This window comes from Prionailurus viverrinus, chromosome F2 (genome assembly GCF_022837055.1).
Source record: "Prionailurus viverrinus isolate Anna chromosome F2, UM_Priviv_1.0, whole genome shotgun sequence".
Taxonomy (NCBI): Eukaryota; Metazoa; Chordata; class Mammalia; order Carnivora; family Felidae; genus Prionailurus; species Prionailurus viverrinus.
Genome location: NC_062578.1, coordinates 41,672,031 through 41,688,154, shown reverse-complemented (window position 1 = coordinate 41,688,154; position 16,124 = coordinate 41,672,031). Strand labels below are relative to the sequence as shown.

Here is a 16,124-nt window from a genome sequence, read left to right as displayed (position 1 = left end):
CTAGCATGAAGGCTTTCTGATAAAGATTTCAAAAGTACAAAATTTTTTTTAACATTTAAAAAAATTAAAAACATTTTTTTAATATTTATATATTTTTGAGAGAGAGACAGAGAGACAGAGTGTGAGCAGGGAAGGGACAGAGAGAGAGAGAGAGAGAGACAGACAGACAGACATAGAATCTGAAGCAGGCTCCAGGCTCTGAGCTATCAGCACAGAGCCTGACATGAGGCTCAAACTCATGAACCATGAGATCATGACCTGAGCTGAAGTCACTTAACTCACTGAGCCACCCAGGTGCCCCTCAAAAGTACAATTTTGAATTCCCAGTAATTTTCATTACAAACCTAAAAATATATATCCACAGAAGGCAATGAACATAAACAGATTAATTTAAGTGTTTTCCATGGGTAAAAATCGAGACGATAACCAGGCTCACTGGTAAAGCAGTCTCTAGAATAGACCATCCAAACCTACAAATACCACTTTGCTCATTTTTACCCCCAGTCTTACAGTGGCTAATAAGGCTGGGCTACAAAAGCCACACTTTCAAGTCAGACACCAGACTTAAGGCTCCATAAAACTAACAATTCTTTACCTGTAATTTTAAAAGTTAAAAGTCCTGCTTACAGTTTCTTGACGAATTTACTTAACACAGGCAAATTCTATACCTTCAAGAAAAATTATCAATAATGACTCAACATCTCTACAGTGCACTGCTTAGACTTTATAACTTGTCACTTGATTCTCCTAAGACCTATGAAATGGGGTAATTATTACCATTTTATAGGCCAATCTGACAGTTTTACATGCCCCAAATCACACAACTGGTAAATGGCGATGCCAGAATTTAAAATGATTTCTGTCTGGCTTCCAAAGCTTTCCAATCACCCTATTACTTCCCCATCAGATATCTTACCTGATAGTTGCCAGATCTCAAACAAATATGGACTTGACTATATGGTGTCAACTGTTGAGATGTACTATCAGAAGGTACAAGAACATCACACGCTTGACAATAGCCCGCTAACCGCTTCTCATCTATGGTACAATGAAGAGATAATGAACCTATCTGTAAAGTAAGAGGTATACATCATTATCCATCAATGTAACAGAAAACAATAGTATAGTACCCATTCAATGCATTTTAACAGTACAATAAAATGTAATGGAAAATTCAGGGCTGGAAGTACCATAAAAAATGAAAAAGTTGAAAGTTTAGAGCAAGGGTCAGCAAACTATTGTTCACAGACATTTGGCCTGTGGCCTATTTTTATACAGCCTTTGAGCTGAGAATCATACTTAAGGTTGTAAAGGGGAAAAAACACAGTAACAAATGAGAATATGCAACATAAACTGCATATAGCCCACAAAGCCTAAAATATCTACTATTTGGTCCTTTACCAAAAAGTCTGCAGACTTCAGGCCAACATACAAAAGGTAAGCATCATCATCAAAGTATGTATAACAATTTAGACATTAAAAAAGAGTGAACACTGTTTAAAACAAGCTTAAAACATTTAAAAACATGTAAGAACAGAGCAAATCTGATGAGCTGCCTGGGCAAAGTAAAATGTGGATTCCCAAAAGATCTAGAATAGATTTAAAGCAAATCTCTTGAGCATTTAATCAATTTTTCTGAAGAGGAGAGACTGAAGTGGGAATTTTTCTAGGCACCAAACAAAAACCTAGTTACATATTTTAAAATTCAGTTGTCAGAATCATAAGAAGAAAAGTGCAAGTGATAAACATATGAAAAGTTCACCTTTACCAGGAATTAAGGAAATGTAAATGTGTTAAAGTTCGTGTATTTCACCCACCAAATTAGCAACTGGAGGAAAAAAACAAAAACAAAAAAACCCTCACTGCTGATCGGAGTACCGAGAGAAATGTACCTGGAAAGCAATTTGGTTTTATGTTTCACAGCCTTTACAAAATTACTGACATGATGATTACTGACATTACAATTTACTGACATGATGATTCTACTTGTAGGAATTTAACTTGAAAGCATCTAAAAACCAAAAAAAGTCTTACGCTTGGAGACAGAAATATTATAGCTTTATGATAAATAAAAACAGTAAACATAAATGCCCAAACATTAGAGAACTGAAGTAAATCACAGCACATCTACATGAAGATCTTTAAATGTCTATTCAAAGATTTCAGCATGATAACAATATAGTATATATAGTTAATATAACCTTAACTGTAGAAAAACAAAGACTGAAACCTGGAAGAAAATAAGCTAAAATGGCAAAAGGGGTAATTACTAGGCAGTAGTAATACAGATTTTCAAAATGCTTTTAGTACTTTCTAAAACTTGCCAAATGTACCACAATGAACATTTGTTTTTTTAATCATCAGAAAAATTAAACCCAAAAACATATATAGACTCTTTAAGAACTAAATATTATGTGCCTGTTATCACTGTATTTACCTCTGTAATTAGTTCTTTGGTTCTAAAAAATTTTTCTCTGGCATTTTCATAAACAGCTGCATTTGTAGAGCCTTGCTGGAAGTATGCTGCACCCAAATCATAACACACCTAAAATGGTAATGAATACCAATTTGCTTAGTAAATTTTCATGAACTGAAGAGCTAACAAAACTCAAAATTATGTTTATCTCAGCAAAACGCTAGTACATATACAGGAAAAAAACTGTATTTCAGCAAGCAATGGAATAGTCAATGTTCTTAGTCACAAGCAACAGAATCCAGTGGACTGACTTAAGGAGAAAACAGATTTAAATGGTAAGATTTAGGGTGGTCTACAGAATTACTTGGCCCAAGGACCGACCTTTGGAAACAAAAGGGCAAGGGATGCAAACAGCCAAGATAAGAGTCAAAACTGACCTAGTGAGTGCTGCGGTCATCTCAACACTGGACTCTTATCACCTGCAGCCACCAGCACTACATGCCAAGAGCAGCAGCTAGCTAGGCTCTTGCTCGGGCTGCCCCTGTCAACTAGATTTTACTGTCACCGTTGCTGCTATTCAACATCACGACGGATTCTCTATCATCTATGCTTCTTTCAAAGTGGGGGAGAGTAACTGCCTGGCCAGAGTGAACACTGAGAAAAATCTGAATTAATGACAATGAAAGGATAGAAAAAGACAACTAAAAAAGTACTAATAGAATTTGTAATTTCTGGGGCACCTGGATGGCTCAGTTGATAGGGCATGCGACTCTTGATCTCAGGGTCGTGAGTCTGAGCCCCATGATGGGTGTGGAGCCTATTTAAAAAAAAAAATTGTGTATTTCTTCAAGAACCTTCTTCAATCAATGCCTAGACTCACTAAATGCAGAATTCAAGGACTCAGATTGTTTAATTCAACTTGAACATTTTATGGACAGGAATAAGGCTCAGAAGTGACAATGTCTGCTAAAAGGCATATAACCAAGTACTGGCAGAGCCCAGGCTCGAACCCAGATCCCTAAGGCTCCTAATATCCTGCCTCAAAAGTTTATTCTACACAGTGCTGACAGATCTGACTTTCTTAAAAAGTCTTCAAATTATCCCAAGTAGGATAAAGTTCAAACCCCTTGGGCCCGATCTTTAACGATCTCAGAATCTGGACTAACTTCTCTCTTCAAAACTCTCTATTCTCCTCTATTTCAACCATACCAGTCTTCTCAATTCCCAATTCTTATCAGATCCTGGAAATAAACTTCACTCCCTATCTCTTATTTCCATCTACATCAAACCAATCTTAGCAAACAGATACTTATTCCTCCTCCAAACTTCTAACCTCTAACAGTCTGATACACATCACAGAACTACTCTTTACTGATATGTATCATATATACATATTCTGTCCTCTTGAGCTAATCAAGATGAATTCTTCTCAGCCTGTAGGATACTGCTTCTTACTATTTAGTCCACATTAAATGTGTGGCTGATTTTCATTCTAGAGTGCTTCCTCCCATCTGGATCAAAGGGTGAGAAACAAAAGAAAGAAAGAAAGAAAAGAAAGAAAAGAAAGGAAGGAAGAAAAGAAAGACAAAGAGAAAGAAAGACAGAAAAAGGATATACAGGTATTTATACACACACAGACATTACAGTTACATGTAATTCCCCTTTCCAGGCAGACAGTACAAGATACCAAAAAGGTATTTTCAAGTATCACAATACTAACATTAGAACAAGGGTTTTTTTTTTGTTTTTTTGTTTTTTTCAGATTTCTTTTTTAAGAAATCTCTATACCCAAAGTGGGCCTCCAACTTACAACTCTGAGATCAAGAGTCAAATGCTTAACCAACTGAGCCAGCCAAGCACCCCCATTAAAACAAGTTTAAATTCTAGGCATGCCCGGCTGGCTCCATACAGCATGTAACTCCTGATCTCAGGGTATGAGTTTGAGCCCCACATAAATACATAAAACAAGTTTAAATTCTATAATTAAGAGGTAGTTAATAAGTTAAAACAAACAAAAAGCCTGATAACAAAGTTGCCCTGACAGCAAATATTTTTGCTTTTACTGGGAAAAGAATTTAAAGATTTTCCTTTAGAATCAGGTAAATTTTAGTAATGTAAAGAATGTGCTTTAAATATTAACGTGCTGGGAAATAAGTATTGCTGCTAATTTGCCATTCAAGGCACAGAATTAGGACTCAGCTATATAATTAAGAAAGTATTTGATAGTTTACCTAGCACACTGACATGTTTTATTAACAGCTGTTTTGTTTTTCAGATTGTATCACCCACTAGATCGTGAAAATCAGAAACATTACCAATTATTTTTAAATAGACTCTGTGACTACAATATAGTACCATAAACCCTCTTATATGTAAGTTTCACTACTATTTAAAGATGTTCCCAATTGTCAATCCTCATTACTCCTATTCCAACTGTGACTGCCATCTCATCAGGTACTGAAAAAATGATAATCTTCAACTCTACAACCAGCTAATCTGAAAAGGCACCTCCCAACACGTTGTCATAGCTACTTCTGCCCATTTCAGGAATGGGAAACAGTGACTGAAGAAATCAGCAGGTGCCTGGACGGCTCAGTCAGTTAAGCGTCCTACTCTTGATTCTGGCTCAAGTCATGAACTCAGTCTGTGGAATCGAGCCCCACAACAGGATCTGTGCTATCAGCGCGGAGCTGATTGGAATTCTCTTTCTCTCACCTGCCCCTCTCCTACACGTGCACTCTCAAAAGAAATAAATACACTTAAAAAAAAGAAATCACGCAAGGGGTGCTTGGCTGGCTTAGTCGGTAGAACACGTGACTGTTGATCTCAGGGTTGTGAGCTCAAGCCCCACTCTGGGGGCAGAATTTACTTTAATTAATTAATTTACTTAAAAAAAGAACTGCCTGTTTAAAAACAGAAGATGAGGGGCGCCTGGGTGGCGCAGTCGGTTAAGCGTCCGGCTTCAGCCAGGTCACGATCTCGCGGTCCGTGAGTTCGAGCCCCGCGTCGGGCTCTGGGCTGATGGCTCAGAGCCTGGAGCCTGTTTCCGATTCTGTGTCTCCCTCTCTCTCTGCCCCTCCCCCGTTCATGCTCTGTCTCTCTCTGTCCCAAAAATAAATAAAAATCATTGAAAAAAAAAATTAAAAAAAAAAAAAAAAAAACAGAAGATGATGCGCCAACTCCCACAAAGAAGAGAATACAGAATATAAAACACACTATTTTCGTGGCCCTTTTTATGCAGTTTTTAAATATTTTAAAATTTGTTATACCTAAGTTTCTCTGCTAAAAAGTGAGGAAGATGCAAAATACACGTTAAAAAAGAGAGAGATCTCAGAGAGTTTACAATCCAGCGGAGAAAAAGACAACACAAATATGCAGTATCTCACAACAATATCAACTGAAAGCTGTCAAAGGAACTAGAGCCCAGAGTTACAGAACCACCTTCAATGAAGACCCTTGAAAAACTAGTTATTTTCTCTAGGGGCCAACATTTTTCAAAGTCTAGCATAGTATTTGTTTTGGGGTTCAGGGTTTTTTTTGGTTTAATTATCTAACAATATGAATGAACTGTAGAATTGTTTACATACTCACTGCATTCTCAGTATTCAGAGTCTATCTCTTAAACACAATTGGGAAACTATCTCAGAGACCATAAATCAAATGGAATTTCCCTTCCATTTCTTTCAGGAAAATTTCAAGTGAAGTCATAAAATTTACAAATTAATTATGAGTCAAAATTTTAATAGCATCTTAAGTCAAAAATCAAAAAGACAAAGGGAGGAATTCTAATTAAAAATACTAGAATGACCTCATGTAAGATTTTCTAAAACTTTGCCATGCATTGATTGAATACTGAAATAAGTACCTGGCACTGCATCTCCTCAGTTCTGATTTTCAATCCAGCAGTAGAACTCTCAGTTTCTCCATTTACCATGCCTGGCTCCATTGCCAACAAATCTAGTGTTCTCATTGTGTGGACATAAAGATCCTTGTCTAATTTAAGGGCTGCCTCTAGTACCAAAATAGAATCAGAAGCTTGCTCTTTTAGCTACAAAAATTCAATAAACAAATTATTAAAATACAAACATCACAGAAAACCAAAATATATACACAGGACACTCAATAACTTGGTGTACTAAGCTATTAAAAAAATTTAACACAGCAAGAGTGCAATTAAATCTGTTGAAATAGTTAAATTTTTAAAAATACAGTAAAAGTTCCTATTTAGAAATTAGAAAACACAAAGTAGAAAAGGTACCTTTTTATTTATTTTTTTTTTACAAAAAAAAGATAAAAGTGCTCTAAAGATTTGCTTCCACTGATTTATTCAAGAAATGTTTATATGCATCAATGTGTCAGCCACCGTTTTAGTAGGCACTAGTAACAAAAATAAAATGATGCAGGGTTTTTTTTCTCCATTCAAAATACTACAACATAATGGGGCGCCTCGGTGGCTCAGTCGGTTAAGGGTCCTGGACTCTTGATTGTAGCTCAGGCCATGATCTCGTGGTTGTGAGTCAAGCCCTGCATCAGGCTCTGTGCTGACAGAGGCTCTCTCCCTCTCTCTCTGCCCCTCCACTTGCTCTGTGTCTCACAAAAAATATAAATAAGCATTCAAAATACTACAGCACATTAACTTTATATAAATATAGAATGTTTCTCTCCTCTCCCAGCCACTAGACTTTACACAGTGTTTCTGGTGCACTGTAGGTGTCATGGAATTAGAAATCATTTTTAAATTATGGAAACTCCCACATTTCCACTTTTATATTAACTACATTAAAAAAATAACTGCTATAGGGGTGCCTGGGTGTCTCAGTCGGTTGGGCGTCCAACTCCCGGTTTTGGCTCAGGTCATAATCTTTCGGGTTTATGAGATCAAGCCCTGTGTGAGGCTCTGCGCTGACAGCATGGAGCCTGCATGGGATTCTCTATCTCCCTCTATCTGCCCCTCCGTTGCTCACACTTTCTCTCTCAAAACAAGTTAACTTAAAAAAAATTCTTTTAAACAATAACTACTGTATTTTTGTGACTGCAAAGTAATTTAAAAAAAATTTTTTTTATGTTTATTTAGTTTTTGAGAGACAGGACGCGTGGTGGAGGGGCAGAGAGACAGGGAGACACAGAATCGGAAGCAGGCTCCAGGTTCTGGGCTGTCAGTGCAGAGCCTGATGCGGGGCTCGAACTCACAGACCAGGAGATCATGACCTGAGCCGAAGTTGGACACTCAACCGACTGAGCCACCCAGGTGCCCCTGCAAAAGTAATTTTAAAATACAATACATGTAGGTGGGGGTGGGGGGGGGAGGGGAAAGTGGCTGATGGGCATGGAGGAGGGCACCTGCTGGGATGAGCACTGGGTGTTGTATGGAAACCAATTTGACAATAAATTTCATAAAATAAAAAAATAAAATAACATAAAATAAAATAACATAAAATAACATAAAATAACAAAATAAAACATAACAAAATAACATAACATAAAATAACATAACAAAATAACAACATAAAACAACAAAATAAGATAAAATAACGTAACAGAACATAAAATAACGTAAAATAAAATAAAACATGAAGTAAAACATAACATAAAATAACATAACATAAAATAACATAAAGTAAAATAACATAAAATCACATAACATGGGGCGCCTGGGTGGCGCAGTCGGTTAAGCGTCCGACTTCAGCCAGGTCACGATCTCGCGGTCTGTGAGTTTGAGCCCCGCGTCAGGCTCTGGGCTGATGGCTCAGAGCCTGGAGCCTGTTTCCGATTCTGTGTCTCCCTCTCTCTCTGCCCCTTCCCCGTTCATGCTCTGTCTCTCTCTGTCCCAAAAATAAATAAACGTTGAAAAAAAAAAATTAAAAAAAAAAAAAAAAAAAAATCACATAACATAAAACAACAGAACATAAAATAACATAAAATAAAATAACAAAATAAAATAAAATAAAATAACATAATATAAAATAAAGTCTTTGTTGTAAAGAAAAATAAAATAAAATCTATGTTAATTATAAAATTTTGGGGAAAAAATATGAAGATATCATCTGTAACTGTGATTTCTCTTATCTGCTAAAGTATAAAAATTGGACAACAGAACTGGTGGTAAAGCACTACACTGAAAAGCTGTATGATTTACAGTTGTTACCAAACTATGTTCTAACAATAAAAACCTATACATCACTGCTTCCAGACCCTGCCAACTCTTGCATATCTAAGGTTAGAGGAAGCATGTGAACATGCTCTGAATGCACCCCAAAATGTGTAACTGATGCTGATACTCACTACTTTCAAAATATTTTCTGTTAGTTCTTTCTCCTGTTGCATCTGATTCATGCTAAAAGAGAAAAGATTGAGAAGTATTTAACATTTTTCAAGACTAAAAATTCTAAACTTTAGAGCATCATTCTTCAAAATGAGGCAGAATTTAAACAAAAATGGTAATACTACTTCTTTTCACTCTTGAAAAAACAAAAACTCAATTATGATGTTCATTTACCATTATTTTTTCATTTGCTTTGTGTTGAAAAAACAAAAACAAAACCCTCAATTTAAGACTAAACCTTATTGGCAGCAAAAGCTCATTTCTATCAAGTTAGAAACTATGCTCTCTAGCTCCAAATTTGGGTAAGCTGCTAACCTAGAATTTAAGAGTTAGGTTTAGGGGTGCCTGAGTGGCTCAGTTGGTTAAGCATCCAACTTTGGCTCAGATCACGTCCTCGTGGTCCACAGATTTGAGCCCCATGTCAGACTCTGCTGAAGCTCAGAGCCTGGAGCCTATTTCAAATTCTGTGTCTCCTTCTCTGTCTCTGCCCCTCCCCTGCCCGTGCGCTCTCAAAAATAAACATTAAAAAAAATTGTAAGAATTAGGTTTAAAACTCCACAGATGATAACTCTGGTAATTTTTCGTATTCTAAACTAATTTTACATACTAAAACAATTTCCCTACATACAGAACAAATATAACTTCATGTAAATTTAATTAAATGAAAAAAATCTTAATACTTTGGAGCAGGGGAATTAACACTAAGATGAAAGGCACAAGTCACAATGCATTCCTTTTTCCAGAGCTCTCTACTATAGATATCCAGAGCACTACCTGATTCTGTCACCCTTCTAACTCCCCAAACCTACCTGCACGTAGGCCTTGTGCCCTCCTCTAACTCTACTCCTTCGGTACCATAGGTTATTAAAAACATGCAAATAAATTTTTTTAATTCTGATGACAAAAAGTGTCAACCAAGGGTCCCATCTGCCGACTTACACACTTAACTGAGGAGGTCCAGGTTTGGCCTGCTTGACAGGAAAACTGCTTTGAACAATTGTCCTAATTGCCCTGAAGGACAGACAAGAAAAAGAAAATTTAACACATTGCAAATGTCATTTAAATTATTTTTTAAGTACTACTTAGAACATTTGTTATTATTAATTAGCTGAACTTTTATTCGATATGTAATAAAACCTTCATAAATCATCCACATTTTTATCAGAATGCTTTTCTCATATATGCAGTCATAATTTTCTCTACCATCAGACTCCCAGTTTCCAAGATCCTCCAAGAGCTCTCCAGGGTATAGGGGACCCTTAAAAGCACATCCCTGAAAGCCAGAGGGCAATTACACACAGGCTGCCCAACACATTGAGGTCTATGCAAAAATTTACCATCTATTATAGAGAAGGATAGCCATGGCAGTGGTCGGAGGTAAAGTGGCCAGATCCATATCCACATGCTTTGTCCCAGGAGGAACTTTACTGATGCACAGCAGTTCATTTAGCAGCATATTCAATACTGGAACAGACAGACTTAAAGAAACAAAAGGTACACATCTGCATAAGAAGCATAAAATACACAATTCAGTATTTTCACTGAAAATAATTACATTGTTAAAGGACTAAATCTGAGGCTATTTTATTAATCTGTCTCAACAACTTGTATGAAAATATTAAATTTCAGGGGTGCCTGGGTGGCTCAGTTGGTTAAGCATCCAACTCCTGATTTCAGCTCAGGTCATGATCTCAAGCATGGTTCATGAGATCAAGCCCTGCATTGCCTGCTTGGGATTCTCGCTCCCTCTCTGCCTCCAAATGAACCTTTAAAAAAATACTACGTTTTTAAAGATTTTTTAAATTTTCTTTATGAAAACAACTTAAACATACACAAAAGCAGTCAGAATATAATGAACCCCCATGTGCCCATCATCTAGTTTCAACAATTATGGACTGATGGCTAATATGCTTTCATCTCTACTCTTGCTCACTTCCTCCCCTTCCCATACTATCATAAAGCAAATTTTTAACATTAAATCATTTCTTCCGTGTTGCAGAATTGATCTCAAAAAATTAATTCAACAGTGGCACGTGGCTGGCTCAGTCAGAAGGGTATGCAACTTGATCTTGGGGTTGTGAGTTTGAGCCCCACGTTGGGTGTAGAGTTTACTTAAATAAAACTTTTAGGGGCGCCTGGGTGGCGCAGTTGGTTGGGCGTCCGATTTCAGCCAGGTCACGATCTCGCGGTCCGTGAGTTCGAGCCCCGCGTCGGGCTCTGGGCTGATGGCTCGGAGCCTGGAGCCTGTTTCCGATTCTGTGTCTCCCTCTCTCTCTGCCCCTCCCCCGTTCATGCTCTGTCTCTCTCTGTCCCAAAAATAAATAAACATTGAAAAAAAAAATTTTTTTTTAATAAATAAATAAATAAATAAAACTTTTAAAACATTAACTCAATATAGTCACTGTATTAATTTCACATCTAAATATATTTCAGTTGGGGGTGCCTGGGTAGCTCAGTTAAGCTTCTGACTTCAGCACAGATCATGATATCACAGTTTATGAGTTCGAGCCCCACACAGGGCTCTCTGCTGTCAGCACAGAACCTGCTTCAGATCCTTTGTCCCTTTCTCTCTCTCTCTCCTCTGCTTGTTCTCTCTCTCAAAAAAATAAGTAAAAATAAACTTAGAAAGTCTTATGGGGCATCTGGGTGGCTCAGTTGGTTAAGCGTCCAACTTCAGCTCAGGTCATGATCTCAAGGTTTATGCGTTCAAGCCCTGCATCGGGCTGTCTGCTGTCAGCACAGAGCCAGCTTCAGATCCTGTCCTCCTCTCTATCTGCCCCTCCCCCCACACACACATTCTTTCTCAAAAATAAACATTAAAAAAGTTTTAAATACCTTACAAAAAGTTTTCAGTTGCTTATCAAATACCCCAGTGTTCAATTTCCAACTGCATCATTTACATCATACTTTTTGGGTCCACATTACTACCTCTTGACAGGCCTCAAGTCTATTAATGTATAGCCTCACCTTAGATTAAAGAATTCTTTAATCTGGAGAAGGGTGGTGAAAACAAAGTGTTTAAACACTACCAGTGAGAATGTGAACTAGTACAACTCTCTTGGAATGCAATCTGGCAGTATACATCATGGGATTTAAAAATGTTTATACCACCTGAGTCAGCAACTTAATAATCTGTACTAAGGATGTAACCAAAAACTCAGATGAAATTTAATGACAAAGGTATTTAAGGCTCTGTGATTTATTAAAATTAAAAAGTAGAAACAAACTAAACATCAATGGAAGACAGTTAATCAATTATCCACATGATGGAATTATCTCCAAAAAACAAAATGGGGAAATCTTCATGTTACTGTTATATGGGAAAAAAAGAAACAAAGAAATCACAACAGTGTATATAGGTTAGGGTATGATCACAACTTTGTTTAAAAATATAGGAAGAAGGGTGCCTGGCTGGCTGTCAGTAGAGCATCCAACTACCGATCTCAGGGTTAGGAGTTTGGACCCCACAGTGGGTATAAAGAGTACTTCTAAAAAATAGAAAAACAACAAAAACTACACAAAAACGTTAAAAGTATGTCTCCCTCCTCTATTATTTCTGATTTCTGAATTTTACAAGGTACTTTTTTTTTTTTTTTTTTAAGTAGGCTCCATGCCCAGTGTGGAGCCCAATGTGGGGCTTGAACTCATGACCCTAAATCCAAGACCTGAGCTGAGATCAAGAGTCAGATGCTTAACCATCTGAGCCACCCAGATGCCCTTACAAGGAGTTCTTTTAAAATTGTGAGGGGGTGCTTGGATGGCTCAGTGTGTTGAGCATCCAACTCGATTTTGGCTCAGGTCACGGTCCCAGCGTCATGGGATCGAGCCCCACATCAGGCTCTGTGCTGACAGCTCGGAGCCTGGAGCCTGCTTCAGATTCTGACTCCGTCTCTCTCTGAGCCTCCCCTGCTTGTGCGCTCTCTCTCAAAAATAAACAAATAAAAAAAAAAATGAAAGCGTGATTTAAATTCACATAACATTCAAATACTTTTTTATACCTTTTGAAAAACAGGTGCATATATTACCAGGAACATACAGAAATATAAGTTGCATTTTAAGGGCTGGTATCAGAAAAGCATATATAAAAATAAAACAAAAAAATCGAAATAGTATTTCAAAATAAATTTCTTTTAAATCTTGTATACCTTTTCTCTAATATGTCTAAGTCCCACTTCAGATGTGCAGCAACTTTAAGAGCAAGTAGCTTTAAAATACGATTTCTCTTGTTATCAGGTGGAGGCTGCACCTGGTTTTGTTCATTTACTGAAGGTTTGGAAGCCTGTTCCAAAAACTGAACAATAAGTTGAACTGGTGCAGGATCTAGGGTTTAAAAGAAAATAAATTTAACTTTAACTTTCAATTACAAAGATGCGAAAGGTTTCACTATACTGGCTTTTGGCCACAAAAAAAAAATCCCAACAGCTGTGTAGTTATGATGATTAAGGAATATGATTTATAAGAGTGCCTAGGGATTACATGAAAGATCAGGAAGGGTGGTAAGTAAGGAGAAAGGGTGGTACGTAAGGAGAAAGGGTTAACAGAATCATGAAGAAGAAAACACTTCAGAAGTAAGAACATGATGACTATAGATTTCCAGTTTAGCAAATAACCAATATCAATTAGAGGAAAGAGAACAGAGATGTCATCTTTGGAATTACTGTTTTAACAATTAGTGCGACCTGCATCAAATTACCTCTCTGCACCTGTTTCCATCAATGCAAATAGAGAATACCACCACCTACCTGTGATTATGAACACCGAATTAAATGAGATAACAGATGTGAAGTATTAAGCATGGCACCCAGAACATTCAATAAATACGAAAAGCAAAGAATTAAAAGAACATAACATCATACAGGTGGTAAAACTGCTTGAATGAAACCACTAACTTCTCCCACAGTTGTCTCCATCAGTTAAGGCTAACATAGATTCAACAAGCTACATCTGGATTTGAACTGTATCAGCAAAATACTATTCAAGAAACTTACCTGGTCATACCAGTACCTCTTTCCAGAAATGCCTGCCGTTTCTCTCCTTCTCTAACAGCACCCACTAATTGGGATATTAATCATGATCATCATTAAACAACCATGTTACAAATGTATAACATTCCCTGATCTCGGAGGTTTTCTCCTTTTAATTTATAGACCAACTTGGGGGAAAAAAATAATTAGGAGTCGGTAAAATCCCCTCGTTGAGAAACAAAACACTAAAATAAGAACCTAAAATATAAAGAATTAGCATCAGGATCAGCACTAGAACAGCAATTACTCTCCGTCTCTAAACTGATCACAGCCCGGAGTTCTGTAGGGGTGTGTCAGATCCAGCCTCCCCGACGCACTCAATCTCACAAGACCACCTCAAATGAGCTAAAACCGCAAACGGTAAAAGGACCAAAGGGGAGGGAAGCGGGAGGGCCTTTGTTTTGCGTTTTTAAACCCTTCCCGGCAGTGCCCCCGCACTGGGATGCTTAATGTTTAGCGAGGGAACCCCACCAGAGCTTGGCTCGAATTCGCGCCTCCTGGGCCCCCAGCTATGTGGCCGAGGAGGCGCGGGTCCTGAGAGCCCGGCCAGCCAGGTGCCGGTGGACGGGTCCCGCTTCCCTCCGGGTGTAGGCGCCGCGCTTACCCGGGCAGGGCTTGCGCAGATGTTTCTCCAGCAGCGACTCCTCTAGCAGGAACTCGAACCAGCAGGTCTGCGGCGGGGTGCAGGGCCGGCTGGAGGTGGCTGCCTCCCGGTCCGCCGCCTCCGCGCTCATCCTGCCCCCGCCGCCGGTACCCCCAGGGACGCTTCCCGGCTCCAACCTGACACTCGGACGCGTACCACGGGCCGGCGATTTGCGGAACCTCCGCGGGCGAGGCCCAGCTCAGAGCGTCTCGGAAACCCACACAACCCAAAATGGCGGCGGGGCCCAGCCTGAGCTGAGGGGCCTAAGTCCGCCTCCCTGCGCCAGCGCCGCGCCTCCGGACCAATCGTTGTTCGATTTGTAGAGAAAGAGGGCGGGGCCAATCCGTAAATAACGCCTCGTCCTGGTTGCCATAGGAGACGTCTAGCAAAGAAGCTGGATCGCTAGTGGAGTTTCCCCTTTTCCTGGGGGATTCTCAGCGAGAAAATGGAACAGTCTCATCTAGGATTACAGTGGACCTCGATGTCCTCATAAAAGACAGCGAACACTACATGTTTAAACGTGATCCAGACAAAGCTTGTCTTCTTCGGTGCTTTAATTTCCCTATTTCCATTTTCTAGATTTCTTTGCACTTAGGTCCTCTAGGCAGAGGCGCCCTGCTGTCTTGGGCACCTGCGCCCCAATCCCCTTCCTCGAAGGATGAGAATGATGGCCCAGCTTTTCTGTTATTTTTCAGGATCATCTCTCAATATTTAGCGCCTAATTAATCCTTTTGATATACCAGCTAGGGATATTGTTAACCCCATTTTACTTTTACCTCCATTTTGTAATGTTCTTGTGTTTTTTAATTACCAATTAAAAGAGGAAAAAGTGTATTCAAAGATGGTGCACACTCCCTAAGAGTGTGAACTCTAGGTTAAGCTATTTAACCTCGCTGGACCTTTGTTTCCATATTTGTGCTTTATCTTAGGATTGATAAGAAAATTCAAGGCGGAGCTTGAGATAATACAGGTAAATGAATTAATATAGTTCAGCTTTTTAGACAAGGCCTGGCATCTAGAAGCATTGATAAATATTACCTGATCTCATATAGTGCTGATTTTGCAAATTATTTTCATACACGAGTCTAATTTTCTCCCATAAACAAACTCATTACACACCTTTTAACCAATGAAGAAACTGAGGTTTCAGAGTTATCATTTGCCCAAGATTTCCCAACAAAGAAGGGGCTAAGCCACAGCTTTGATGAACTTTCAGTTGTACCCAGGCTGCTTCCACCATAGGATAGATAGCAAGGATAAGATCAATCACTTATGGTCTTTTCCAGAATGAAGAAGGAAGGCATTCACAAGTTTTAAGAAAAATAAATGGAAGTAACTCCTCCCTAAGTGAAAGTAAATCCAAATGCTTCAGTGGCAATCATTGCCTTATTCTCTTCCTGCTCAGTCCTCTTTCTGGGCTGTGTGCTGCGTCTCCTCTTTCATTTTAGTGTTCCCTGGGTCCTGTGCCTTGCCCTCTTCTCACTATAGAAGCCATCCCTGGGTCACTCCCCCCCAACTCCTGCAACTCTGTCCTAGCCTCTAAAGAAATCATGTATTAGACTAATAAAAGCCTGAAGACTAAGAAGATACCAATAGGGAGATTAAACAGTTATTTTCATGGAAGATTTGGTGTGTTTTACTTACTTAGGCATAAAAAGATGAGGGGAGAAAGGATGGATCCCATGTTCCCCACTCCAGTGAAAAGGGTAGATTACCTAT

At 38.7% G+C, this 16,124-nt stretch overlaps 1 protein-coding gene across 4 annotated transcripts in view; it reads right to left on the bottom strand.

Annotated features, from left to right (window-relative positions):
• Positions 1-14,666, bottom strand: part of INTS8 (integrator complex subunit 8) — a 54,967-nt gene extending 40,301 nt beyond the window's left edge. For 2 of the 4 annotated variants that reach the window (XM_047841921.1, XM_047841920.1), the window contains exons 1-8: positions 14,367-14,665; positions 12,884-13,058; positions 10,076-10,240; positions 9,678-9,749; positions 8,699-8,750; positions 6,282-6,464; positions 2,438-2,545; positions 917-1,069 (exon numbers count right to left, since the gene is read on the bottom strand). In XM_047841921.1, coding sequence (XP_047697877.1) covers positions 917-1,069; positions 2,438-2,545; positions 6,282-6,464; positions 8,699-8,750; positions 9,678-9,749; positions 10,076-10,240; positions 12,884-13,058; positions 14,367-14,496 — 1,038 coding nt within the window. In that variant the 5' untranslated portion in view covers positions 14,497-14,665. Of the gene's footprint in view, positions 1-916; positions 1,070-2,437; positions 2,546-6,281; positions 6,465-8,698; positions 8,751-9,677; positions 9,750-10,075; positions 10,241-12,883; positions 13,059-14,366 lie in introns of all 4 variants that reach the window. The other 2 variants (XM_047841922.1, XM_047841924.1) reach the window with 2 other exon arrangements.
• Positions 14,667-16,124: the final 1,458 nt, after the last annotated feature.